Genomic DNA, 26,585 nt, shown 5'->3' on the forward strand with positions numbered 1-26,585 from the left:
TCCCCTCCTCCGTGGAAGACGGTGTCTAAAAACGTGCCCTGGCAAAACCTGCAGAGATATCTCCCAACCCATATCCTATAGCCCAATAAAAGTAAAAACAAATTAAAAAAAAATCAAGAACAAACAAAACGTGCCCTGGAAAGCAATGCCCCAAATGGCTTTTCCCCACCAGGCTGCTCCTCCCCAAGCCTCTTCCATTTACTGGGATTAGAAGATAAAATGCAAAGTTTGAGGCTAGGTTTCGTCAAGTAACTGGCTTGGGATTCAACACAGGCCATGGATGGGAGCCGGCGGCCAGTTCCTGCCAGACGAGCCCTGTTTAGATGTCAATGGAGGGACGGGGCCCGGTCGCTGAGCCCGAGGTGGCCGGAGGGGACACGCCCTTCCTCGGCTGGCACCACCTTTAGCTGACAGGACCTTGGGACCCAAGTGGAACACCCAGGAATCCAGTTCTCTCCACGGCACTTCCTCACAGGATGAATTATATTTACCTACTGCTGTCTGACACCTCAGAAGCATGACATTGCCCTTCTTTTTTAGATTTTTCTATGGCCACCCCTGGACATATGGTCACCAAGGGAAGGGCAGTGAGAACACAGGACAGCGGTGACAGCTAGTTGCTGGATCAGTGCTGAAGGTGGCTCGAGAGGCACACCTGACCCGGGCTGGTCTAGGGAAACAAAGTCAAAGACAAGAGCGCAAGAAACCCCGCGGCGAGACCCTCCGGGAAGGTCTGCCCTGAGCAGCCCAAGAGGAGGAAGGTGGCCTGTCGCTCGACTGCCTTCTCTGATCCTGCCTTTGCTCATGACATGACGAGGTGGAACGTGGAGACCAGCAGTCCACCCCCAACCCCCCAGCGGCATGGAGGACAGCAACCCCCAAGCCTGAATCACTCTGACCCGCGTGTCTGGTCCTGATACAACACGGAAGATCCACGTTTCAGGGCAGGGTGGGGTGGAGAGGGTAAGCAATGAATCTAAAATTTAAAACCCTTAGGTGGGTCTGCCCCTAGAGCCTTATTTCTTTCCACCGGACTACCACGATTTTTTCTCCTAAAATACTTATTCTGAAAATAGAGGGTTAATTCCTTGTTTCCCCAAATGATTCACAATAACACTCCCTTAAACAGCAAGCTCCTTTGGAGCACTTAAAATGGGTCCACTTTTAAGCAAATTCAATTCACACATCATTTTCCAGGACTATTATAAAAGTTAGAAGCATCCTCCCAGAAAGCAGCTTTTCTTCCAGGCCTGTTCCTTTGTTCTCCATGGAAGAATCTGGAGGCCTGGGAGCCAGGGTTGAAGCTCTGAACACCCGCCACGCACTCACACCTGAGTGGAGGGTGCAGGAGGCTTGGGTACGAGCCCATGGCACAAGAACCACTGTGGGTCCAACTGGCAGAAGCTCACGGAAAGCAATCCTCACGTCTGCTCAACTGTCTGTAAAACTCTCCTGTCTTTTTATTTCTTCTGAAGCCTTTGATAAGGACTCAGGGAACAAGGGACCAAGAAAATAGGGCAGGAAAAGGCTGCCCCAGCCACTCTCAACACTGTCCTCTGAACACATACTTCCAAAAAAGAAAAATTAGAGGAGCTCACGAAGAGCACATTTCCAATGCCCTTTAAAGCATATTTCAGGAAACACAGAGGCAAGTAAAAGGCCAGACCAGACTAAATGTCTGTTTCGCAAGAAACGTCAGCATACTGCATCCTTGGATGCATGCAGCCTGCAGGTGCCCCTCTGAGGCCCTGCCACCCGGCTCTGTCCCTGTACTCACGCTCCCTAAGGACCCGGGGTGAGGTCCTGCCTACAGACATGAGCACACGGGCACTGAGGGGCTGGGGTCCCGCCCCTGGCTCCCCAGCTGGTTCAGCATCTGCATCTAGAATTCACTCGGGCATCAATCTGGTCCCCAGCCCGCAAAGGGGCTCGCTGTTGGGGCCAAGGGCAGCCGAAAGGAAGGAGCAGACGGCCCGGTCTGCTAGGAATGAAACGCTTACGACACACCCTCCGAATGCGCGCTAGGACGGTAAGAGGCCCCCTCCCCTGAGAGCCAGGGAGGGAGATGCTGCTCACCTCTGGAGTGTTCTTCTTGAACTCTCGGCTCTGCTCGATGAGCCGCTTTCTCGACTGCTCGCTTTCATCCTGCCGGTTCGCCAATACTGTTGCGGTGGCATCGAGTTCCCTCTGCAGAGAGAAACAAATAGGGAAGGCGAGATTGTAATTGCACTTTGTACGGCAGGAGAGCACATTTGCACCTGACCAGGGCACCTGGGTGGCGGGACGGTGGGGGAGCCTGTGGCTCCAGGGATCACCACCTCGTGGCCCAGGAGGGGCTGGGGGCCAGCGGAAAGGGACCGGGGCACCACCAGGAGGCTCCCATCCGCCCCTGTGCACTGACTGGTTTGAAAAAACCAAACCCGCTCGGTTTGACATGCTGTGTATCAACAGGCGCAACACAAGTGACTGCTCCTATGACAGAACACGCGGATGCATTTTTTCTTGGCTAAAACCAGAGTCAGGCGAGTGCCCAAACACCACCCCTCCCCGGAGTCACTCGCTTCTGCTCTTCACGAGCGTCTTTCCTGCCACGTCTCTGGGCCCCAGTCCTGCTGCTTGATTCCGGGCTGCTCCCCAGGGCATCCTGTCTGACTCTCTGGGCCTGGCATCTTCTGTAGTCACATCTGATTTGCTTTTGTTCAACAGATACTTATTGTGGGCTTACTAGAGGCCAGACATCATGTTCAGGACCTGTTAGTTGTTTTCAAAAGGGACCTTAAGAGGCAAGTCCCAAGAATAAGGATCTCCAGCGTCGTGTCAACTTGGGAAACGAGGCACCTGTAAACAGTGTTATCCCCCAACCCTGAGACTTGCCCCTGAGCCTCTGAGAACCACCAGGAGTGGGTGGGCCTCTGTCACATAGAACAAACCGGCACGCAGAGCATCAGAGAACCTGTGTCCTAGCATTGGAAGCTCTGGGAGGAGCAGCCAAGAGGCTCCGCTTGAAACAAGCCTGCGGCAGATGGGCCCAGGAGGGTGGTGTCCTGGGCGGACAGCAGGAGTGCAAGGACACATTCCCAAAGCCACCGAGAGTCGCATTTTCGTGCTGGGTGGCTTTGGCTACTGAAGACACACACGGGCACATTCTGCTTAGGATGCAAGCGGCGGCTCCAAGTGGCTTCTCAGTGGTACAGCCCGTCGCCCCGAGGCCCAGCAGAGCTAGGGAAGGCGAGGAAACTCCAAGCTGAAGATCCATGCACAGACATCCAGGAAGCCAAGAGGCTTTCTACACCCACCCTCCACCCACCCGGCTTCCTTTTTGGCGGAAGTAACCAAAGACGTCTGCGAGCCCTGCTGCTGAGCACTTCGTTCATTCCGCTACAGGGTGGGCCGCTGCCAGACGGGGCGGCAGAGTGCTGGAACAAACATCTAGGGTGCTGTCAACTTGGAAATGGCAGAGAGTTTTTAAAGGGGTGGGGGGTTGGGGGGCGGAACAAGGGGGTGGGGGAGATGCCACCACACCGCACTCTCTCCCTCCTTCCGTGCTTCTGGCATTGCGGCAATTCTTGGGCAAGCAAGTCCAAAAGAATAACGTGGGCTCGGATTCAAGAACAGATGTCAAAGCTACTGCAGAAAAGAGGGAAACACTGCACATTTTGATAGACCACATTTGAAACACATCCCAGTCAAGTGAAGGCAGGGGGGAAAAAAAGAGCAACTGAAACCAATGTGGCAGCGTGGGGATGGAGACAGAGGAGAGAGCAATCGCAGATAAGCAGAAGGCTTCTCAAAAATATAAACAATCTGGTAAGGAGGAGGACTTAGACATCTATATTTAAGCAGCAGCAGCAGAAGTTATAAAAGGAGATTTCAAGAAAGGGGGTAAAAAGCCAATATTGAAATACGACAAAAAAAGTAAAGTTGATGTTTGGTTCCAATCACACACAGATGCAGAAAACTTAGAGAAAAACAAAGAGCTTTCAGTGAAGACCCTACTTCCTGGGGCGGGGGGGGGTGGGTGGGAGGGGTCACTTAATCAGAGGGTGTCTGGTGACTTCTGCCGACAGGTGCTGGATGCTGGAGGCACACGGCTGACTGCGGGGTCCCAGACCTAGTGGGAAGAACTCGGGGACCATGGGGGCAGCACTGCAGGAGATGTCGAAGAGCACACGGTCTGTGGGCCTCCCTGGGCCCCTCGGTCCCCCCACCTCTCACTCTGAGGTCTGTCCCAGCCCGGCAATCAAGGGGTTCCATGGGCAGATCCATCAGAAAGCCTGACTGTGGAGGGCTGAACCTGGCACAGGTCACTTGATGGAAGGGAAACTGACCCACCCCTATCACGGGGTAGCAAGGCCAGGGCGCCCGAGGTGACCTGCTGCTGGCAGGCAGGGACCCAGGCGGCGGGCCGGGGTGGGGAGAGGGGGGACGCGGGGGGCATCCCACACCCCCTTCGCCATGCGTGCAGGCATATGCAGGCCCGAGTGAGAAACCAACAGGGCTCTCCAAAGTGCACCGGGTGCCGCCACCCACCGAGCATGAGCCTCTGCCACGCTGGGTCTGGCTGCTCAGGTTCAAGGCTCACAGTCTCAGTCCTGGAGGACATCAAGGCTTTCTAAGGCTCTGGGGACAACACAGAGGCAGGAGATGGCTATGAAACATAAGCCCAATACTGTTTTATTATCTACCCAGCCAGTCTATCCTCCAAATGTCACATATAATGATCCATTAACAAGGGAAATGAATGTTTCAGGGGAGTGGCAGTGGGGGTCTAAAATACAGAACCCTCAGCCCCTGAGTCACTGGTCACATGTAACAAGGAGCACAGAGAGTCCCCACATCTGAAAGGCATCAAAAATTCACAAAGGGGGGCCTCCCTGGTGGTGCAGTGGTTAAGAATCCGCCTGCCAATGCACGGGACACGGGTTCGAGCCCTGGTCCGGGAAGATCCCACATGCCGCGGAACAACTAAGCCCGTGCACCACAACTACTGAGCCTGCACTCTAGAGCCCTCGAGCAACAACTACTGAGCCCATGCACCTGGAGCCCGTGCTCCGCAACAAGAGAAGCCACCGCACCGCAATGAAGAGTAGCCCCCGCTCACCACAACTAGAGAAAGCCCGCTCGCAGCAACGAAGACCCAATGCAGCCTAAATAAACAAATAAATAAATGAAATGTATTTAAAAAAAAATTCACAAAGAACAAAAAAAACCCAAAAACCAAACAAACAAAAAAAAGCGTAGAACCAACCTCAATGTCCAGCAATAGCACATAGTGTATTGGCATATCCACTCAAGAACTATTTTGCAAAAATGCAATCCTACATACACACAATATGAGATGGAATGATATTCAAGATATATTTAAGCAAAAAAAAAGCAAAGTGCAAAACAATGCTACATTGTTTAAAAGAGTATCTATACGCATGTTTGCATATGCTTTGCTTGTCTCTAGAAAGATGGAGAAACTTGAAACCGTGCTTGGCTCTGAGGAGGCCCGGGGAGGAGGGGACTTGCTCTTCATGTATCTTTTGGCTATTTTGCTATGTATATGAATTACCTGATTGGAAAAGTCGCAATATATATTAATTTTTATATATTTAAAATCTGCTAATGTGGAAAAAACGCACACACATATAGTTACACAAACATATTTTACATGTTGCGTCCCCATATATGAGTGTGCGTGGTCTCTGTGTCCACCTGCCCAGGGACAGAGGCCTGGGATAGATGACCCCTGACTCACTCTGGTGATTCAAAAAGTGAGGCAAGTGTGTCCTTTGTCAAAACAACAGCTGTTTCTTGCACAACGTGCTGCATGCTGGCCAGTCTCAGGGCTTACAGACGAGTAGGAGGTGGCCGGTCACCAAAAACACCACTCAGTCAAGCCCCAGCCTTCCCAGGGAAGAGCAGAGGAGGGTGTCCTCTCTGAACTGTTCACAACTGTTCTCCTGCCGGAAACACCTGGCAACCCCAGGTGCCAGGTGACGGAAACTGGTAGCAAACCCATGGGCTCTGAACAGGGGCATTTCCAACTAGGCCGAAAGAGCTAGAAATGGTAACAACAAAGCATCTTGCAAGGACGGCACCTGGCTGCAGAAACTCTGGGGTTTTCTTTCAAAGTCGTCATGGGATGACTGATATCAGGGGGCGACAAGGTCCAGGGAAAGACCTCTGGCTTTGGACACCTCACCCCATGAAACTGGGGAACTGCCCCAAGAGCTGTGGACGCTGCAATCCTGTTTTCCTCACTGACTTTGATTTCTGGGATGCTTTTTCTCCATTTCTGACAGATCCTCAAAGGGCAGAGCTCCCAACACTGGAAGTTTCTCTCTGCCTGAACTCCAGCCTCTCAGCCAAGTATTAAAGGCTTACTAAACACACACACAAATAAAAAGCGACCATGCAGCTGCCTATTTAAAAGAAACTTTGGGGGAAGTGTCTCCCAAAGAAAACATGTCTCTTAATAAAGTCAACGGTCAGTTTGGAACCCCTGGCCTTTAAAGTGAATGGTTAGCTGGTGTGTGTGTGTGTGTGTGTGTGTGTGTGTGTGTGTGTGTGTGTGTGTGTGTGTGTGTGTGTGTGTGTGTGTGTGTGTGTGTGTGTGTGTGTGTGTGTGTGTGTGTGTGTGTGTGTGTGTGTGTGTGTGTGTGTGTCTCTCTCTCTCTCTCTCTCTCTCTCTCTCTCTCTCTCTCTCTCTGCAATGCTGCCACAATATTTGTGAGATCCCTGAGGCCCCCAAGCCAGGCCTGCCAGTGCTCTGAGCAGATGCACACAGGCCCTCTTTGCCCCAGGGCCCCCGGCTGGTGGGGAGAACACACCAGTCAACTGCATTAGAGATGCGAGTAAAGTATTGTTTTTTCACTGTCGCTAACTTTGACTCAAAGAGTTGGTTCATCTGAGGCTTCTTCAGGGCTTATCTGTCAACTAATTAACAGCAAATCCTATATATGAACTTAAAGTGGCTTTATTAGGGAAAATGGAGAGAGAGCACTTGTGCAGAAAGGGGAAGGCCAGCCATGGTTTCTGCATGAAGTAGGCCTTGGAACATTTTCTGCTTCGTTTCCTGCAATGGAATCACTGGACAAATGGAAGCTACTCTGACTAGAAAGGGGTGAAAGCCCCAAGCCCACCCACCGGCCTCCTTCCATCACCCCCTCCCTGGCCTCCTACATGGAACATCTGGAGACCCTTCAGACAGTGGCCTTAGAGAACCCTGGTTTGGATTCCAGGCTCCACCCCTTTTATATAACCTGTGTGGTTTGGGTCAATGATGTCCCCTCCCTGGAGATAACTAAGGTAATGCATGTCCACCTTGAGGCATGGTGAGCACTCCATCGAGGGGAGTTTTTCTGTACAATCAGAGCCACACGCTTGACCTCAGGCTAGAATGCATTCTGCCACCAGTATCCCCAACTAAGCTGGGGGCTCCAGGGATGCACAGGTGAATTGGAAGTTGACCCTGACCTCCAGGTACCCACAGTCCAGCCGAGGAAACTAGGCAGGCATGGAAGAGCGACAAGACAGAGGGGACCAGGCTGGTGGAATGAAAACAGGCAGAGGTTAGATAAGGCAGGACACACTGCCAGCAAGAAAGGGCTCCAGGTTTTCGTGAAAGATGCCCATCTCGGCTGGGGCCTGTGTACAGGTTGGCCTGAGTCCGCAGGTCACCCTCCACCTCCTCCTCCTCCTCTGGGCTCAGCGAATCCCCAGTACAACTTCTGGTTGTGACTGGTGCTGTCAGAGACCATGAAAGGGGGCTTAGATGGAGCAGGACCCAGGTCAGGTCCCCCCGGGGAGGCTGGCTTGGGCACAGAAGTGGTGAAAGGGCTGCTGAGAGGGGGCTGGGGCTAGAATGGACACACTGTGTTCAGTTAGAAGTCACAGACACTGACCAGGACATCCACTGTGAGTACACACACACACACACACACAGTGCTCATACACGATATCGCTCTGGAAGGCACCCCAGGTTCAAGATCCTGGTGCCATTCCTCATACTGGGGAAGATGAATGGGCGGGGGGCCCTGTGGGGGGTTGGGAGGTCCTTTCACTGTGTATCCTTTTGTATCTTGTGGATTTTGTACACATAAATGTAATGACCACTCCTAAAAAGTAAACATTTATCTTAAAATCTCATTTTTCCCCCTATAATGATACATGGGCTTTGAAGGACTGATAAGAGCCTATGAATGCCTCATTCCCAGCAAAGCCCTCATGCGGTCCTGCAGGAAGTGCGTTTTGTCCTGTTCCCGGGTGTGTGGACAGATGATGGTCTCTGTTTCAAGGAGAACCTTGCAGAATTCCCTAGGGAAACGTTAATGTTCCCACTTATTTTATAAGTTTAGGTAGGCAACCAAGTCTGACCCTGTATCTCCCAAGTGTTCCTTCAGACACTTCATTTTTACCCATCACTTTCCCACTCACAGTCTTTGATTCACCACCGGGAGATACAAGGATCTGAATTCCGGCTATAGTGTTCTGTCACGTGATGTCAGGCTGAGGGCCAGCAGTCAGCATCCCCACCCAGGAAGCCACAGTCCTACAGAATTAGATGGACTTGCACGCGGCCCAGGAGAATATCAACAGAAGGCAGGCAGTGCAGGAAAGGGGAACAAATGGAGAAAAGCAGAGCAACCAAAGGCAGGATGGCTGGAGGTGTTCATGTGTGTACAGGGGGCTTCAAGGAGGGTCCCTCGATGCCAGACCAAGGTGCCCTTGTCCCCTCATGGGTGTTGATCGCCACACAGCTATAAGGTCACCAGGACACACACACAGCCTGCAGGAAAGGGGACCTGTCATCCCTGCTCAAAAGCCTTCAGGGGCTTCCCAGGGGGCCTTGGTGAGACCACCAGGGACCACCAGGCCCCTCACTCACCTCAGGCCCTCAGCACAGGCTCTTCCCTCTGCTTGGAAGACTTTCCTTTCTCTCTCCTATGGAACCTGTCGGATCTCTGCTCAAACATGGCCTCCCCTGCCCCTCATGCCCCTCCCGCCCCAGAAGGTGTGCACCCAGCTCCCTAAACTGTGCCTGTCTGCAATTACGTATTGGCCTGGGTGCTTGTTTAACTCTGGGCGCCCCATAGGCTGTAAGCTCTGGGAAGAACTGTTTTTGCTCACTTCACCTGGTGCTGGGGCACATGGTGGTCGGCCCTCCGTACCTGTGGGCACTGCATCCAGGGATTCAATCCACCAGGGATTGAAAATATTCGAGGAAAAAAAATGTCCAGAAAGTTCCAAAAAGCAAAACTAGAATTCACCACAATCCCGCAACTATTTACACAGCATTTACATTGTATAAGGTAGTATAAGTAATGTAGAGAGGGTTTAAAGTATACGGGAGGGCGTACTTAGATTATATGCAAATATTATGCCATATTATTTAAGGGACTTGAGCAAATCCCCATGGATACCGAGGGACTACTGTAGTCAGAATTTGCCAAAGGAAAGAGTAAGCTAAAAAAAAAAAAAAAAGAAAAAAAAAAGGAGAAAGAAAAAGAATGGCAAAATAAACTAAATGCTCCAACAGAAGTTCAGAGTATGTGCAAAAGGGTTCAAAGGAAGACAGGTTACTTCTGCTTGGGGAAAAAAAAATCAGAAACAGCTTCATGAAAATAATAGCACCTTTGAGAGAATTCTGGGGTGGGCAAGGATGCACACCGGACAGAGGGACCAACAAAGGGGGAGGGCACAAATTTAAGAACTGCAGACAGCAAGGCTTCCAGTCGGAAAGAGGGAGGCTGCCAGAAAAAGGCCGGCCCAAGCACTGACCCTTGAATGAAAGAGAACAGTCTAGAACAGTTCAAGAGGCTGTGGACGAAGGGGACAAGTTGACAGAGGCAACTTCTTGAAGGCAAGAACGGATGAGGAGGGAGGGCAGGGGCACCTGGAGGAGACCCACACCCTCCTCTGGCTCAGCTTCAAAGGACCATGGGTGGCTCCTTGGATGGTACCATTTTTCTAAGAATTAGGATCATCTGGCTACGAGGGGCTCATCTCTGCTGAAGGCGCCGGGGCAAGGTCTCCCCGCAGCCGAGGAAGCCACTGTCATCACAGCTCCACCGTGAGAACAGGAAACAGGAAAAACAGGGACAGGAAAAGTCCGTGCCAACAGTGCTTTGGGTAAAATAGGGAGCAGCAAAGCAGACGTGGAGGGCTCGCTGTTAAGGTTCCTCCCGGGCCTGTTGGCAGGGCCTGTGTCTGCTTCCCCAAGAGGGTGTCCCAGGAGGATCTTCCCTCAGGCAGGGAAAGCACAGCTCCTGGGGGCAGCCAGCGCAGAGCCCAGCACGCAGCAGGAGGGCAGCACACGCGGGCGCGCTAGACGGACAGGAGGCAAGCTCTCTGGGTTAATCACACCCTGAGGTTCTCAGGGGACGGCCAAGCGGCGTGGGAACGTGCAAGGGACTGCCTATAGCTGAAGTTTCTAGTTGTCTGGGGGCTTAATCAAAAACACCGTTTCAACCCTTGCGGAAACCTGCACGGTGTAGTTAGCTACCTTCTCCCGTCTTGGAGTTTAGAGTCGAATGAACAGAAGGCAACCTATTGGCAGGGTCTCACAGAGCACAGTGGGGTTCCCCGTGCCCAGGGAAAGCAGAGAGAACAGCCAGGGATTATAGGAACTGGGTGGGAGGGTGGGGAAGCCGGCAGGGCAGCGCAGAGGCCAGTTTGCATACAGACTCCCACCACCTTTTAGCTCTGGACCAAGCCAGCCCTCTAACCTGAAACGGGAACGCTGATACACACAGAGCTGCTGTGAGGATTAAATAAGATGAAATGCCTGGTACGAGTGAGAATGTTAGAGCCCACCTCAAAGATCATTTTCTCATGTTCCTTTAACTCTGAAGAAAAGGTCACCATATGTCAAGTATGTGTCATACATCTAGTATGTACTCGATATTTCTTGATTCTGGGAGATGACTTGATATTAATTCCCAATCTAAGAAATTCAAGTGAAACAACTCACTCCAACATACACTTACTGCCTGAGGTCTTTTCATCTAAAGGTGGGCTGGCACAGAGGTGGGGGGCAGATTTCTCACGTTTTTAAATAGAACTCTGATTTTGGATCGAGTGAATGCGTTACCTATTCAGAAAATAAAATTGAACAAAAATAAATACATCATCCTAACAAAAGCTACGAGCCTTTCTGTGAATTCCTCGGCACAGAGACATTTCAAGAGAGAACAAGATTTTGTTTCTTACTGTTTTTCACCCCGTCGGAAACCCACTACGCAGAGACAAAAATGCCAGATGTATCTAACCAGCATTGCACTACACGTAATACTTGCCAGACTCTCATTTAAACAGTGAGATGTGAGAGACGGCATCTCGGTGATGCATAATGAAACACAGGCGATCAGAGGCCTGGGTGGCTGTGGCCCAGGACCTGTGCAGGGAGAGGGAAGGACAACTTTTAACCCTAACTAACAGGATTCTGTTATTAATCGAAACCAATGAAACTGCTGCCATCTGCCCAGTTCTGAACTACAACTATGTCTGTTTCGTAAGTTGCATTCTTTACTTGCTCTTTGGCCACATGGCAAAGCAAAACAAAATTCTGCCTTGGCAGCCTCAGCCTTTCAGGCACACACGGCTCCAAATGGCGGGAGTGCTCTCTCCCTCTCTGATCTTAAACTTCTCCAAGGAGCCCAAAAGCCTTACATGCCCCACCCTCCACCCCCACCCCAAGGTGCCACTAGGGTTGGTCCTTGCTGTCTGGTTGTCTCCTTTTCCTGGGCTATCACCTTCTCCTCTGGCCGTCTGGTTCCCGGGTTAAGTCTCTTTTCTTCTGCTTGTCCCCCAGGTCACAGCCTCTGCCATCCCCTGCTGAGGTGGCCTCTGGCACTCCCCGTCCCGTGGGCCTCAGCCCACTTGGGGGAGAGGCAGCCACAGGAGCTTGGCTAATCCCATGTCACAGATGAGGAGACCAAGGCTGGGCATGGACGCGACGTACTTGCTAACAAATGCCCAAGGAAGAGGCCCCTGACTCCGTGTCTTTTCTCAATCTTCTTATGCTTACTATACATTATAAGACAAATTCCAAAACTAAGTGGAATCTTGTTAAAATGTTAAATGTCCATGAAGGCTGATCTGGTTGGAGGGTGGGGGAGATCTTTGGCTAAAGCGTTCATTTCCCCGTCTAGCTCAGTGCAACTGGCCCACTGGTCTGGCTGCAGGACAGGAGACGCACATCAGAGAGAACAGATCCGCCTAAACTCCCGGATTCACAATGGCGAGAGAGAGACTAGAGAGATATCCAGTGGGCTGAGCTGCCAACCAATGAATTGGAACCAGGGACCAATTAGTGGAGTGAAGCGGACGAATGGGAAAGGCACTCTCCAAAACAGTGGCCACTAGCCACGTGTGACTCGAAATTAAATTACAAATTCCTCAGTCGCAGTAGCTGCACGTTGAGGGCTACTGACAACTGTATCCGATGGCACAGACACAGACCATTCCATCAACGTGGGAAGCTCTGCTGGACAGCGACAGTCTAGAAGGACTCTCCAGGTTTTGAGGGCAACATGATTAACTGCTACAAAGCAGAGACTCCTGCCCCATTTCACAAACTGAGTAAACTGATGATCAGATGACCAGACTTTGCCCAAATCACACCACGAAGTGGCTGGAAATGAGATCTGAATCCAGCTCTGGGTAACTAACTCCACGGAAGCCGAAGCTCCTTGAGGTAAATAAACCCCAGCAATGCCTCTTTCCCAAGCTCCAGCTTAACGCACTTGACTTTCTCCAGGAAATAGGAGGCAAGGCCATGGGCTAAAAATGAGGCAGGAGCAGGAAAAACGTGTTTTAATCTCAAAAATAATTATGTCACTGCCAAAAGGAGTGATTCCAATCTCATCTACGCTGGTAAATGTTTTCCTCCTAAAGTATTTGTTTCAGAAATAAGCCTTTAATTTGAATACTTTAAGAGCCAAAATTTCTGTCTGTTGAAAATATTTATTTCTATTGTTTGGCAGGAATCAATTTGTTAGGGCACCAGCCACTCTGGCAAAGGTTCCCTTCCACTTCTCTGGGAAAACACTTGGCGGCAAAGCCATCCACCGCCCTGCAGCTCACTCGCTCTCTGCCAGGGCTGCCCCGGCCACAAACATCTGCCGGCGCAGACGCAGGCTGTGAATCAAACCCAGTGTGTGCGCAAGGACAGACGCGCTTTGGGGGTTACTAGGAATACATAGCTGGGCTCAGTGGGCAATCAGCTGAAAGTGATTTCCAGGAGCAGAGGACATTTTCTTTAATTATTTTGAAGGTGGTAGAAGACCTGGGACCCAATATCAGGTGATTTTTCACATAGCCCTGTCTCTCCCACCATTAGTGAAGTCTAGGAAGCAAGCAGCAGAATTTCAGGAAGAGCCAGCTCCATCCTGCCTATAAGAATCTGGACAGGTCACCAAGATGCCCTGAGCCTTGGTTTCCTCATCTGTAAAATATGCCACCTACCCTGGCTCGAAGGGTTGTTGGAAAACCGCATGACATAAAGAATAAGAAAAACTCTTGCAAGTTAAAGAACTTCCACAGAAATGGTAGTTCTTATCTCCTGCAAGGATAAAGTATCCTACAATTTCCTCACTTAGCTCCCTTTTTTATACACTACGGGGGTGGAGGGGGGCTTAAGAGACAGAGCATGAAAGTTAAAAGCTATCACAGTTACAGGTGAAGTGTTAATAACTTCATTTTGGAACTGTCAGGCTTGGTTTTTTTTAAATCACAGCTGTGGCTTGCACTAGCACTCTACCTGTAGCTGTGTTCCCTTCTCACATTTTAATTAGCAAATAAGAACTCCAGAAAGCTCTCAAAATGTTTTTGCCTGGAATTTGTAAGTAAAAGTTGAAAGACGCCAAGTGGCTCCTGGGGGAAACCAAACCCCTAACAGACATCTACCAACAATGCTGAGCAGGTTCATTTGAATAGCTCATTTCAGGCCAAGAGATGCCACCTCTGAGCCAGCTTTGATTTTATTTTTGCAGTTAATTTTCAAGCGAGCAAGGTTTACAACATCCTGCCACTGGCTGGATGGCAATGGAGAACTGCTGCCCGCCAGATAGCCCGACACAGTGACACTCGTGTGGCAAAGTGAATGTCGCACGTGAGTCCTTCACTCTCTCCTGGCACCAGGGCTGCTGGCCGCTATCAGGGAACCGGGGTGCTGGGCAGCAACAGGTGACATCACATGAGGGCGCCCGGTGCCGAGAGCAGGGATGTGATCTTAAAGGGGCCGTTTCAATCCTCAAAGAGTTTCACCTTTGGCTATTCTAGAGGGACATCTGGGAAGAAAAAAAGGGCTGCTCCGGGAGCTGCCCTGGAAGTGCTGCTGCCAGTCTGCCCACTCCACCCTGTCCGGGGAGCTTTCTAAAAATAAGCTGGAGGGGCACTTTATTTATTTATTTATTTATTTATTTTAATATTTATTTATTTGGTTGCGTCGGGTCTTAGTTGCAGCTTGCCAGCTCCTTAGTTGCGGCACACAGGCTCCTCAGTTGTGGCATGCATGTGGGATCTAGTTCCCTAACCAGGGATCAAACCCGGGCCCCCTGCACCAGGAGCGCAGAGTCCTATCCACTGCGCCACCAGGGAAGTCCCTGGAGGGGCACTTTAACTCAGACTTTATCGAGCCAGCTACAGAGCTATTGTTAACTCTCTAAACTCACGTGAAAGGATGAGGACACACAATTGACCAGCACAATTACAGCAAACTACTACTGACTCTGGAATGGGTTCAGATACTCAAATCCAGCGCCCTCAGCCAGTGCAAGCTCTTGCCCGGTGTGGACAGGTGACTCCACGGCCTCCTCAGTGACCCATGAGGGCTGGCGGGGGTGGGGGTGGGGGTTGTGTGTGTGCAGATAGAAGCAGGGGCTAGTTCTTGAGGCAGAAAATCAATGCCAATTACAAAGCGTTCCCAACCTCTCTGTGACCCCTCCAAGTTCAGGGTCTCATCACCTGTTTTCCCCAGCTCTGGGTGTTATTTCTTAACTACACAGACACCCAGAAGATTTCTGAGCTCAGTAAAATGACGCCACTTGTTTTGGCCCAGGAATGACATTTCTCTATACCCTCTGTTCTTGGTTTTCTGTGTGATTTCTTGAGGAGCAGCGGGGAGGAGGTGGTCCTGATCTGCTCTGGGGTCAAAAGGCAGCTCCCAGCAGAGTGTGATTTATAAAAGGACACCTCTCACCCCATGGCCTCCTTGGCAATATCAGTCAGAGGCGGGGACCCCAGGGCGCTGCCCATGCAGCATCAGAAGCAATGCTGGCCAAGCGGCCTTGGTCACACTCTCTGGCTCTTCCTCTGACCACGTCTTCCCATCACAGGCAGGAAGCCACAGGCAGTACTGTACAAGCAGCAGCCACCGTCTTCTATGCCAGCAAACATTTGATGCTGCCAGGCTAATGTAAACATAAAGGAAATATTGCCATAGATCCGAAATGATAATCAAGCTCTTCAATCATCAAAAACAAAAGCAATCAATCGTGTCCCGCATACTCTACTTCCTAATTCTGGAAAGCACACCCATATATTTATCCTATCAAGATTTTCAGCAAGAACTGAGACAAAAGAGGACTTCCTGCTTTACTCCCAGCTATAAAACTCCACCCCTAAGTGTCCGCTTAACGGGTCTCACTGGATTTCTAGACACCTGTATTATACTAAAGAAACTGTACATAATCGCCACTAGCAAAGGCTTGTTATGCATGGCTGCAGCAGGAACCCCTGAACTGGGGAGGTCCCATGAATCATGGACTAACCATGAAGACTCTGCTTGCATCCCAAAGACTCTCAGAAGAAAGGATGTGACTGGTTTCAGAGACGGTGGGATCAAGCGTGCACACCTGTGTGAAACGAGGGCCAAAGGAAACCAAAGGCTTCCCTCCCCTAGAACAGCCATTCAGCCCAAATGCCCCAGGACGCTGCTCCCCTCCCACCCGGCCCCTTAGTCAACTCATCCATCCAGCAGGGGCATTCCCGAGCTCCTCCTGGAAGGACAAGACAGGGCACAAAAGGGCAACAAACCATACCAGTGCTCAGAACTCACAACCAAGAAAGACAGCCAGATGCTGTGAGGCAGGACATGCCAGAAGTGGTTCTGAGACAGCTGGGAGTTGAGGGGGAAGATCGGGGAAGACTTGGGACTTCCCTGCTGTCCAGTGGTTAAGACTCCGTGCTTCCAACTGCAGGGGGCACGGGTTCAATCCCTGTTTGGGGAACTAAGATCCCACACGCCCTGAAGCGCGGCCAAAAAATTTTTAAAAAAAGCAAACAAAACCAAATACGAAAACAAAAGATCGCCGAAGACTTCCTAGGAAAGGTAGCAGGGGACGGTCCCAAAGGATGGGTGTGAATTCTTTGGCGGGGGGGGAGGATTCCAGAAGGCAAAAAATGAGCAGAGAGACATGATAAAAAAACCTCTGCAGCTACAGTTATCAACTCATGCTTTACACCCCTTGTCATTTTTCATCGCCATGGTGGTCCTACAACAGCCATCACTCCTGTTCCACCAACGAGCGAGGATACCGAGGTTCAGAGGTGAAGGGGACCCGACCGAGATCACACATTTACGGAGGGAGACGTAAAAGGCCACGTTCTCTGCACCTAACGCTGCTCCCTCTGCTACAGAAGGACGCTCTTGGAAGCGTACCAGGCTTGGGGCTGATGTGGGGGCGGTGGGCTCTGGGGGCACGAAGGGGGAAACCCTGGGGTTCCTGCCTCTTCTAAAGCTCTGTGATGATGTCCTAACGGTGGAACTGGTGACGCGGTTCTTCAAATCCCCCAGCCTCCCTTTTCTGTCGTCCGACCCCCTCCCCTACCCCGGGGATGGGGACAGTTCCCTCAGCTTACTGGTGAAAAAAACAAGACAGTGGGGTCTCGAGACCAGAGCTACTTGTTATTTGCTGGGTCACTAAGAAAGGCAGGAAGTGTATCTAGGGACAGCGCGGGGGCGCCTCATCGGAGCCCTGAACGTGCATCTGACTCTGTGTTGAACCCACGTGTGGCTGACTCCAGGCTATTGAGGATCACTGCCGTGCTTTAGAAAGATCATGCTGGCGGCGACGGGGAGAATGGATTTGAGCGAGGAGAGGCTGAGAGCTGGTCACGCGGTTCAGAAAAGAAGCCACGGGGTGAGGGATTTTGCCGCCCCGTAAAATCTGCTGTGAGATCAAGAAAAAGGAAAGGAACCAGAAACGTCTCTAAAAGAATCCTGAATTGGCTTCAGTCAATAAAGTAATACAGGAAGCCGCCGCAAGAAGGGAAAATAGGATATACTAAAATGGAATTACAAGCCTGGCACTGAAAGGCGGTGGGGACTTTCTCCACCCCGGCTGCTGCCAGCTTCTGCCCCCGTCCCCCCTGATTTACATGCTCATGGGGGTCCCAGAGCCAATCAGCAGCGGACCTGTCAAATCTGACTGCTGGAATAAAAATGGAAAGGCCGAGTGGCAGCCGTAACATGGAATTTCCTTGTTTTTATTAGTTTAAGGCTCTTAAAGAGTAACTTTTACATTGGGGAAAACTTTTCAAATATGTACTACTTGCAACGTAGATCCAGTTACCTCTCACATGTTTTCAATCATTCTGCTTGCCAATTTTACTAGTTATCAAAAGACATTTGTGGTTTAAAGCAGGGGAACGGGCTTCCCCCTCCCGGCACATCTGCCCTTCCCGCGGTGACCTCACCCTGCTGGATCCCGAGCCCGGCCGGCTGCCAGAGGCCTGATGGGGCAGACAGGGGCGCGCTACTGGGTCCCACAGCTGGAGGATGGTGCGACGGATTATTCGGCAGCTCTGGCACAACAGGGACACCTGGGTGTCGACTTTTTTTTTTTTTTTTAAACTATTGATAAATCCAGCTTTTCTGCATTACTGTTCCTACTTAAATGAATCCGGGAACGCAAGTTTCTCTTGAACCGCACACACACCAAAAAAAAAAACGATGGTTCCTCGGTTTTCGATTCTTACAGCTAAACCTATGGAGATCTGGGGATGGAAAGGGGCTGGTCGTGCTGCGTTCTGGGTGTTATTCAACACTGAAGCCGGGCATGAAAAGAGCCAAGTGTTTACGATGCCCCCACGTGCGATGCTTAAACCAGCAAAACTAAGGAAGCCTAGCTCGTTCTTCGCTGTTAGAAGTCTCCTCGTTAACGGAGAGCAGAATCCCCAGACTCCGAATAAAAAGCCTCTTGTTCTCTCCTTGCTGTGTTAACCCAACACACCCAGGAGTGGCTGAGCCTTCAAGGTGTCAAACCACAGATGTCTAATATCCAACGGTGTGGAGCTCCGTGCTGTTACTCAGAGGACAGAGATGGGCGGCGGATGTCTGACACCCCACTGAAAACGAAATGAAACACACACAGTGTCCTGCATGGTTTACTTGACGTACATTCAGAGGAAGACCTAGGAAGACGAGAGGAAATCGGGTGGGTGTGCTGGCTGGAAGGAGGCTGCCCTCCCGGCACCACATGCTCCACACGTGGCAGCACGTGCGTGACCTGCTTTGTACCAGGGTCAGAGTCCCCCGTGGAGCCAGGTGGCATCTTATTCTTCACGTGGACCGAAGGCAGGCCTTAGGCATAAAGGACTGACAGCTCGTGAGAGATCGCTGCCAGTGGGTCATGGCTAGTGGTCTGTGCGTTTCTGGTGTGAATACGTACTTTCCCCCGTAAAGACAAAGAGGCAAACAGACCCTCTGAAATGAAAAAGAACCACACATTCGGTTTGTTAGGGACGGGCTCCAAATTTCCGGAACAAACATTTATTTTTTAATCAAGCCAATTTTTTTTCCCATTTGAAACCTGTTAATTCCATGACTGAGAATTCATCAAGTTTCAGACTGGAATTAATTTTAACAAGGCTTTATATCAAAAATATTAGTCGATGGAGCTGTGGAAGTGGCCCCACTTCACACTATCACTGGAAAGTCTGTGCGTTCGAGTTCCCTTCAGATGGTGGGGTTCACGGCGATGGAGTGGGGGGGCCGCTGTGAAGCTGAAGTGTGTGAGCTCCCCGACTTGCTCCTGGGGGCACGCGGAGCTGGGGGAAGCCACGCTGGCAGCCTGGTCGCTGGCCCTTTGCACACAAAGCTGACTGTGGTTACTTCCCTGGGCGGGGAGGGGACTGTCACCGCACACACCCTCTTACTTTTCAACACGTGCAGGTTGATGACACACCTACTCTGGGTGGGGACCATCCCCCCCACCCCGACCCCACCCCACCCCCGTGCTTGGTGGTTCTTTGTCCTATAGCCGCTTCCCCACCAACCCCCTGAGACTTCACTGCTGTCACAAACACCTCTGCCCCGCCTTGGAAAGCAGCTTCGCTGCTTCAGGCAAGCTGGAAATCGGGAGGCTGTCCATGTGGTCTGCTCTCCTGGGGCATGGATCCTGCTTCATCCTGTTGGTGATACAAGGAACTGTGGCCCCTGAATCCTCAGGAATGTGTCCTCTGACTCACTACCACCACTACAATAATTAGGCAACAGCTGTCACCTCTTCACTGATTCTGCCTGAAAGATCACTGCGACATCTCTTGGAGTCAGGCTTGGCTGGGCACATCACTGCAGGGAGCCACGCGAGGTCCATCCTGAGGGCTTCAGAATTTCCGTCACTCTCCCTGTCCGCCTTCCCTAGATTCTTTAAGAATTCGGGTTCCTCTTGCCCTTGGAAGCTGAGCCAAGCCCTGCTATGGGGCAGCCACTCAGCAAACCTCACTGACAGGCCTGCATCCGTGGACAAACATTCTGACCAAAGTCTCCACACCCCGTCTCTTCTCCCTGCAACTCCGGGCCTCAAAGAGCAGCCAGCACCCCAGGGCAGGCTCAGTGTTCCTACGGCCATGGCCTTGTGAGTCCCACCGTAGCTATACTGGGGTGGCCTCCCTGATGAGTTCCACCTTTTCCTGCAAATCTCCAGGAAAAGCATTTCCCACGTCATTTCTAAAATTTCTAAAATGCCCAGCCTCTAAGGAGCCTGGAAAGCCGCCCAGGGCTCAGCCTGGGGCCTAAGGCTCAGCGAGGCCACCGTCCCCGCGCTCAGGCAGCAGCCACTGTCCACGCACAGAGAGCATCGCGGGTGGGGACGAGAGGCCAGCGGAGCACATACTAGGCCTACAGACACTATGCTTCAGCTCACAATCAAAGCAGCTCCTCGTCTCCAGGGCTGTCTGCTCAAAAGACATCCTTCGGGGCCCCCCAAATGCTCACATGGTTCCCCCTTCGCAGCAGCTGCGCCTCCCACCGTATGATTTACTCTCTCGGAGTTTTATGCAAGGCCGGTGCTAAAGCACGCCATGACTTGGGAATCCGAGGGGCTGCAAAGGTCCAAAAACCGCTCTGCATTTGATAACGCATTGCCAGAGCACTTCTGCTCTTAAAAAGCTGGGCCATAATTCACGTACCTCTGCAGGCTGGCATGACATTCTGGTCACACCTTGCCCAAGTTTCTGAGGAATGGGGATACTTCTGGACTTGTCAGCGGATTTAAATTTTTTAAAGAAATCAACACCGGGCTTCCCTGGTGGTGCAGTGGTTGAGAGTCCGCCTGCCGATGCAGGGGACATGGGTTCGTGCCCCGGTCCAGGAGGATCCCACATGCCGCGGAGCGGCTGGGCCCGTGAGCCACAGCCGCTGAGCCTGCACGTCCGGAGCCTGTGCTCCGCAACGGGAGAGGCCACAACAGTGACAGGCCCGCGTACCGCAAAAAAAAAAAAGAAATGAACACCGTCCCCACAGAAGACATCTTCCTACCTGGCAACCTGACCGTGGTGATGACACACCGAACCCGTGCAACCTCCTGAGTGTGCCAAGTGGACACGTGGGCCAAGCCAACTTCAGAGCAGAGAATTTGCCGCTCATTTACTTCCCCAAAGCGATTCAGATTCTAACCTGAATGTATATTTCACACAGTACCCAAACTTTTAAATATCCACAAGAAGATTTCATTTTTATAGGCAATAAACATTAAATCTAAAGGACTGCGACATAAAACGTGTTTTAATACCATATAAATCACCTTTCCCTAGAACAGACTACATCTCTGAAGGCTTTAAAGGACTGCGATATAAATTTTTATGGCAAATTATCTACATAGAAATTATCTGCACGAGATGCACTTTCGCTTTCCTTCTCATTTACATAGTGCTGACAATCTTTTCCATCACAACAGCCAACCCACTTTGGGGGATCCAACGGAGGGGAAAAATACTGGAGCTCCGGTGGGTGTCGGCCTCCCTTCCTTCCTTCTGCCCCTCATCTTGGTTTGATACAACTAGGTCTGACCATCTTTCTACAGAAGAGTCTTTGGCTAACCCTCATCCCAGGTGGGGTATCGCTGGTCAAATGATGAGAGAACATTCTCGGGCTGGGCCCCAAACGTACTTTCCTCCAAGCTTTTCTCGAGCCAGAAGCCAGCCAGCCTGGTTCCACAGCCCTGGAACTGGTGTTTTTAGAACTTTCCGTGGACGAGGCAAGTCTGTCACATGCACATGGTTTTGTTTTCTGGATTAAAACTGCAAAAGGAATCCCAATAAAAGGAGAGGCTAGGATTCTTCTACCAGAGAGCAAAATTGGATAATGTGATCAACAAACATTTTATTATATTAGTGAGTTATAAAGTTTACAACCTGACCCCCAAATACAAGGAGACTGAGAGTGTCTGTTCCTTGGAGAGTTATTTTCTAGTAACAGAATGAGGAAAAGTAGCAAATGTGCCTGCTTTCTGGCCTGCTATTAATCTGAGCCAGCTGTCTGAAAAAGGAAAAAGAGAAAGGGTTTCTGGAACTATTCTCCCTCTTGGTTTTATTCATATAATAAATAGTGAAGTTAATTTTTTGAGCTTTTCATCTAGGATAGTTTGAGGCTCTTCAATGGTCTAAAAATTTAAATACAGCTCTCCCTTATTTCCTTGCAGGGCCTAATTAAACAAAAATAGATCTAGCAACACAAAATCCTGCACCAAAAATGAAAAGAAGCATTCTGGCAAAGGGGCACCAATTTTAACTGACTCTAGCTTGGATATATAAGCATTAACAACAGACTGATGGGAAGGGAAAAGGACACTTCAACAATATTTTTCAGTTAAACAGTCACATTCCCATGAAAGAAAAATCCACATAGATTTTTAGGCTGCATATATATAACGTGGTAATGACCAGCCCATTTCCTCTGGCTCATTACAAAATTTTCTTGTTGAAGCGGCAATTTCTGCCCTGGACATCTAAATAAGGGTAATCGGAAGCCCACAATAAGTTTTGAAAAACGGGACAACCAGAAGATACTCTGGGATACGGTGACAGAAACATGCTGTTTCGCAAATGAAGGAAGTAACATTTTCTCTCCAGATTAAAAGACACTTGAAGCCAGCTAACAGCAGCTTGCGTAATCCTATTTAAAATGTGCTAAAGCATCACACCACTTCACCAAATGGGAGAAAAAGGAGCATCACTAGCCCTAAAATTAAAAGAATCTGACCAACGATCTGCTTCTAGATGCAGCTTTCTTAAGAAGTCCAACTGCCCTCGGCTTGCCGGCGGCCAGCTCAGAGCAAGGAGAGGGACAGAAAGAACGGGGACAAACTCTCCACTGAAACTCAAAAAATATGCCCTGGGATCCGACTCATTCAGTGAGCCCTGAGTGAGTCCCCCACCTCTGACAAGTCAATTTGTAGGAACAAAAAAGCTAAACTGTGCACTGCCCTACCCAGCTGGGACTTCCAGTGTTCAGTGTGCCAGACAAAAGGTACAGCCCAGATCATTAACAGTGACAACCACAACAAACCCTTCGAAATAATTCAACATTTATTGACACTCTGCAGTGGAGGAGACAGGAACAAAATGAGCAGACGCTCTCCGTACAGAAATCCAACACCCACACCAACTAGTTTAAAAACCAAAATGCCACCACTTCTTCGAATTTAGGGGGGAACTAAATATAAAGGACTATTGCCCCAGGATTACCATGGAACCCAACAACCCCAAATATGGAATTCAAATGCCACCATCTCCATGAACCCTGTTCTATTCTACCACTGGTCAGAACCACTTCTCCCTCGCCTGCACTTTGCAGCATGTGTCACATTCCATGTGCTTTCCGGTCATTAGTGGGTCTTCTTGACGCCACTGACGCAGCTCCTAGAAGATGGGGGCTGTCCTGCTCATCTCTGGATTCCCCACAGCACCTAGTGCAGGTCAGACGTACACCCCGGTCATGAAGTGAGTCTGAACGTCCGCTCTGCACTCAAAGAAGATCCGGTCCGAGACTCTGGGGCACATTCCAGACAGTCTCCCTGGACTGCAGTTCTAAATGAAATGATTGAAGAAAGTGTTTTTGGTGTTTACATCTAACAGTTAAATGTCTTTGAGAAGAGAATTACAGGATCTATAGTAATTCTAAAACATGCCTCCTTAAGAAAGTATTCAAAATGCAACACAAAACCATGTTAAAAAAGAGGGAAAAAGCAAAAAAAAAAATCCTGCTAAATAATCTAACACGAAATAAGAATTAAGACATCCTACTTAAGTGACAAAAGAAGAGTCGAAAATAAGAAGCAAACAACAGCTTAAACAATGTCAAGCCACACTTCAGAATAAAAAAGATCTCATGTTCGCGTGTAAAGTGAGAAGGGGTGGATGGTAAAAACCACAGCCATGAAAAGGTTCAAGGTTAACCTGTCCGATTCATTAAGTCAATAACGATTAAGTTACAATTTAATCAGATAATTACAATTCAGAAAGGAGGAAGACAGATTTGTGTTCTAAGCAATGAGCAAAAACGCACAAATAGAATTGAGCTGCTACTTTTCCAACCAACCTTTATATAAATGTTTCATAAAAGAGATCCACCATTTTGCTCCATGCTGACCCACAAAAGCAGCAGCTTAAAAACGTAAGGGGTGTGTTTCACTCTGATCCCAAGAATCAATCTAGCGTAGGGCTCTGCCAGGCACTTTGCACCCTCCAGCCCTGACTCCTGCCCAGGACAGACAGCGGGGTCCAGGGTCGGGTTGGTTGCCCAGCCAGCTCTGACCCAAGGCAGGGGAAGACAGGGGGAGGGGGAAGATGGAGAAGAGGCAGAGCAGGGGAGCCCTCCTGCAGGTCTGCTCTGACTCCTAAGCTCTCATGTCCCCATTTTGGTCACCAGCTGGGATTTCGGTTCCCCTGGAACTGACGCCCTGTTCAGGGCCCTCTTACCCTGTGGGCCAGGGTGGGGTTCCTGCTCTGAGCAGCAGACTCTGGATCTCTGAACACTCACCTGTCTCCTATCCCACATTAGGCCTCCCTGATACTAAAACCCACCCATCCGTGACCCCACGTTTTTCCTCGCACTCTCCTTCTTCCAGTCCGTTCCTACCACTGGCTTCTCCTCTCCCCAGATCCTTGGGGACACCCCACCATGTGCCAGTAGGAATGGTTCTACTGTCAGGGCAGCTGTGTCTCTGCTGCAAAGACCCTGGAACCCTGTCTAAGTGAAGCAGGGGTGGGAAAGCTTGGATTTCCAGAAAACAGAGCATCTCCAATCATTTGGATTAACGGAGAGTTTCAGTGCCCTGCATGCAACCAGTAAAAATATTGTATTTGCAATTGCAGGGTTCCTTCGTCCAAGAAATTATTTCCTGAACACTTCACAAGCACTGGATGTTTTAGAAGAAAATTCTGGTTTACTCCTCTCAAGTCTATTTTATGAATCCTTTAGAGCTTAAAGTGAAGAACCAAAGTATGGGGGGAAAAAAATACCCCAAATGCTAATGTGCACCTGGAGACAGGCTGTGTGGTGCAGGGGAGGAGGCATCAGACAGGGGGAAGGGGAGGGCTCTTCCACAAACCCTCCTGGGGGAAAGATTCCTGCTCTCTGAGCATCAATTTTCTAATCTGCAAAATAAGAGTGATAGCAACTTTGTAGGGTTTTGTGAGGAATGACTAAACTCAGCAATCTTTAATGACCATCTCCTATGTGCCAGACCCTGGGGAAAAAGGAAAAAATGGGCCTCGTTCATTCATTCAGACATGCATGCATGCACGCAGTTTGGGAACTGAAATGATCACAGTGAACAAGACAGTCAAGCTGACAGTACAGACAGGGAGAAGGACAATAAACCAATGTAATGTGTTCAATACATTTATTTAAAAGTAAATGTGAGTATACAGATATCTGTGAGTCTAGAGACAAACATGAATTTCATTTATTATCCAGTGGAATTGAAAGAGACCAAGCACAGTGCCAGGTACAAGGGAAACACTGAAAAATGTTTACTGAACTTATCGACCTAACCCTCAATGAGCTTTATCCTCTATGTCCCTAAATTCAACTTCACATGTCAGTGTCTTGGCACTGGATGTGTTCTCCTGGGGTAAGCATGCATAGGGCCCCATAATCCCTGGGGGGCACATACACCAGAAGACACCTGAGAATTGTAAGCTTCAAGACAAAATAAAGGTCATTTTCAGCACCAGATACAGTGGTAGGATTTGGTTTTTCAATCCCCAGATGCTAAGAGCAAGGAATGCCACAGGAGAACAAGTCCCAGAGGAGGACACTTGCTTTACTGGCTTGTACACATGGCAGTTGTGGATTCTGTCCTGCCCACTGGCTCCTCCTGGAGGCCCTCATCCAGGTCAGGAGACATCTCGGCCTTGGGTTCATGAGGGTGGTCCTGACACTGATCCTGGTGTCCTGGATGGCTCTTACCTGCTTCTTGCACACACGATTCACAAAGAGAGGGGACGAGGAGGAGTGAGTGGTTAAAAAGAGAGGTGAGATTGTGTCCATGTCTCGAAGATGGGAGGGAGGGCAGCAGCATCTCTGCTGCCCGGCCAGGGGTGCCTCCTAGAAACTTCCAGCAGCACAGCCCCTTGAAAGCTTCACCAGCTGTGCTCACAGCCCAGAGGCGACGCCCAAATAGTGTTCATCACTGACACCGTTTGCAAGAACACACGTTCCTGGGCACGACTGCTTTCCCTTATCTGCAGTTGGGATGGGGTGGGGGAAGCCTGTGGCCGAGTCCCGAGGGCTCCTCTGTCACCGCAGAGCAGCATTAGACCTGCATTAGAGGGCCAGAAAACGCCACATCACGACAGGAGAAAGTGACCCAGGGCCAGTGGGAGGAAAGAGGGGCAGGAGGGGCCAGGCGGGCCTCCTCCAAAAGCCAGGCCCACCTGACCTCCAAGCGCTGCAGCATCTCAAGGATGCTAAGTCCCTGCAGGGTCCCCAAGGCTGGGACTGGCATTCAGGAAGGTAACACACGGCAGGCTCGTGACAGCGTGGGCATTTGGGGCATTTGGGAGACGGGAGAGGCTCAGAAACCCTTCAACTGCGTCTCCCAGCATGTCTTCCTGAGGGGTGAGGGGACCCCAGGGCCAGCTGAGCACTGGTCCCCAGCCTCGCTTTCCTCCGCTGTGGACGAAGCTTGTGAGGACCGATGGACGGAGCTAGAAGGTGTGAGGCACGCAGAACAGCCCAAACACAGAGGAAACGTCCTCTAAGTGTGAGCTGTGGTGATCACTCCTTGAAGCCAAAAGCCTCATCAGAAAAAGCCAGGCAACATACCCTTGGAAAACATGGGTATTTCTTAAATAAGTCACGAAAT

General features: G+C 50.3%; 1 protein-coding gene across 17 annotated transcripts in view; it reads right to left on the bottom strand.

The window, feature by feature from the left end:
- CUX1 (cut like homeobox 1) overlaps positions 1–26,585 on the bottom strand; it is a 387,498-nt gene that overhangs the window by 306,606 nt on the left and 54,307 nt on the right. For 16 of the 17 annotated variants that reach the window (XM_079720355.1, XM_079720357.1, XM_079720354.1 and 13 more), the window contains exon 2: positions 2,077–2,187. The exons of the other annotated variant lie outside the window; for it this stretch is intronic. In XM_079720355.1, the coding sequence (XP_079576481.1) occupies positions 2,077–2,187 (111 nt within the window). The remainder of the gene's footprint in view (positions 1–2,076; positions 2,188–26,585) is intronic. 17 annotated transcript variants of the gene reach the window in all.

Source organism: Hyperoodon ampullatus, assembly GCF_949752795.1.
Source record: "Hyperoodon ampullatus genome assembly, chromosome: 14".
Taxonomy (NCBI): domain Eukaryota; kingdom Metazoa; phylum Chordata; class Mammalia; order Artiodactyla; family Ziphiidae; genus Hyperoodon; species Hyperoodon ampullatus.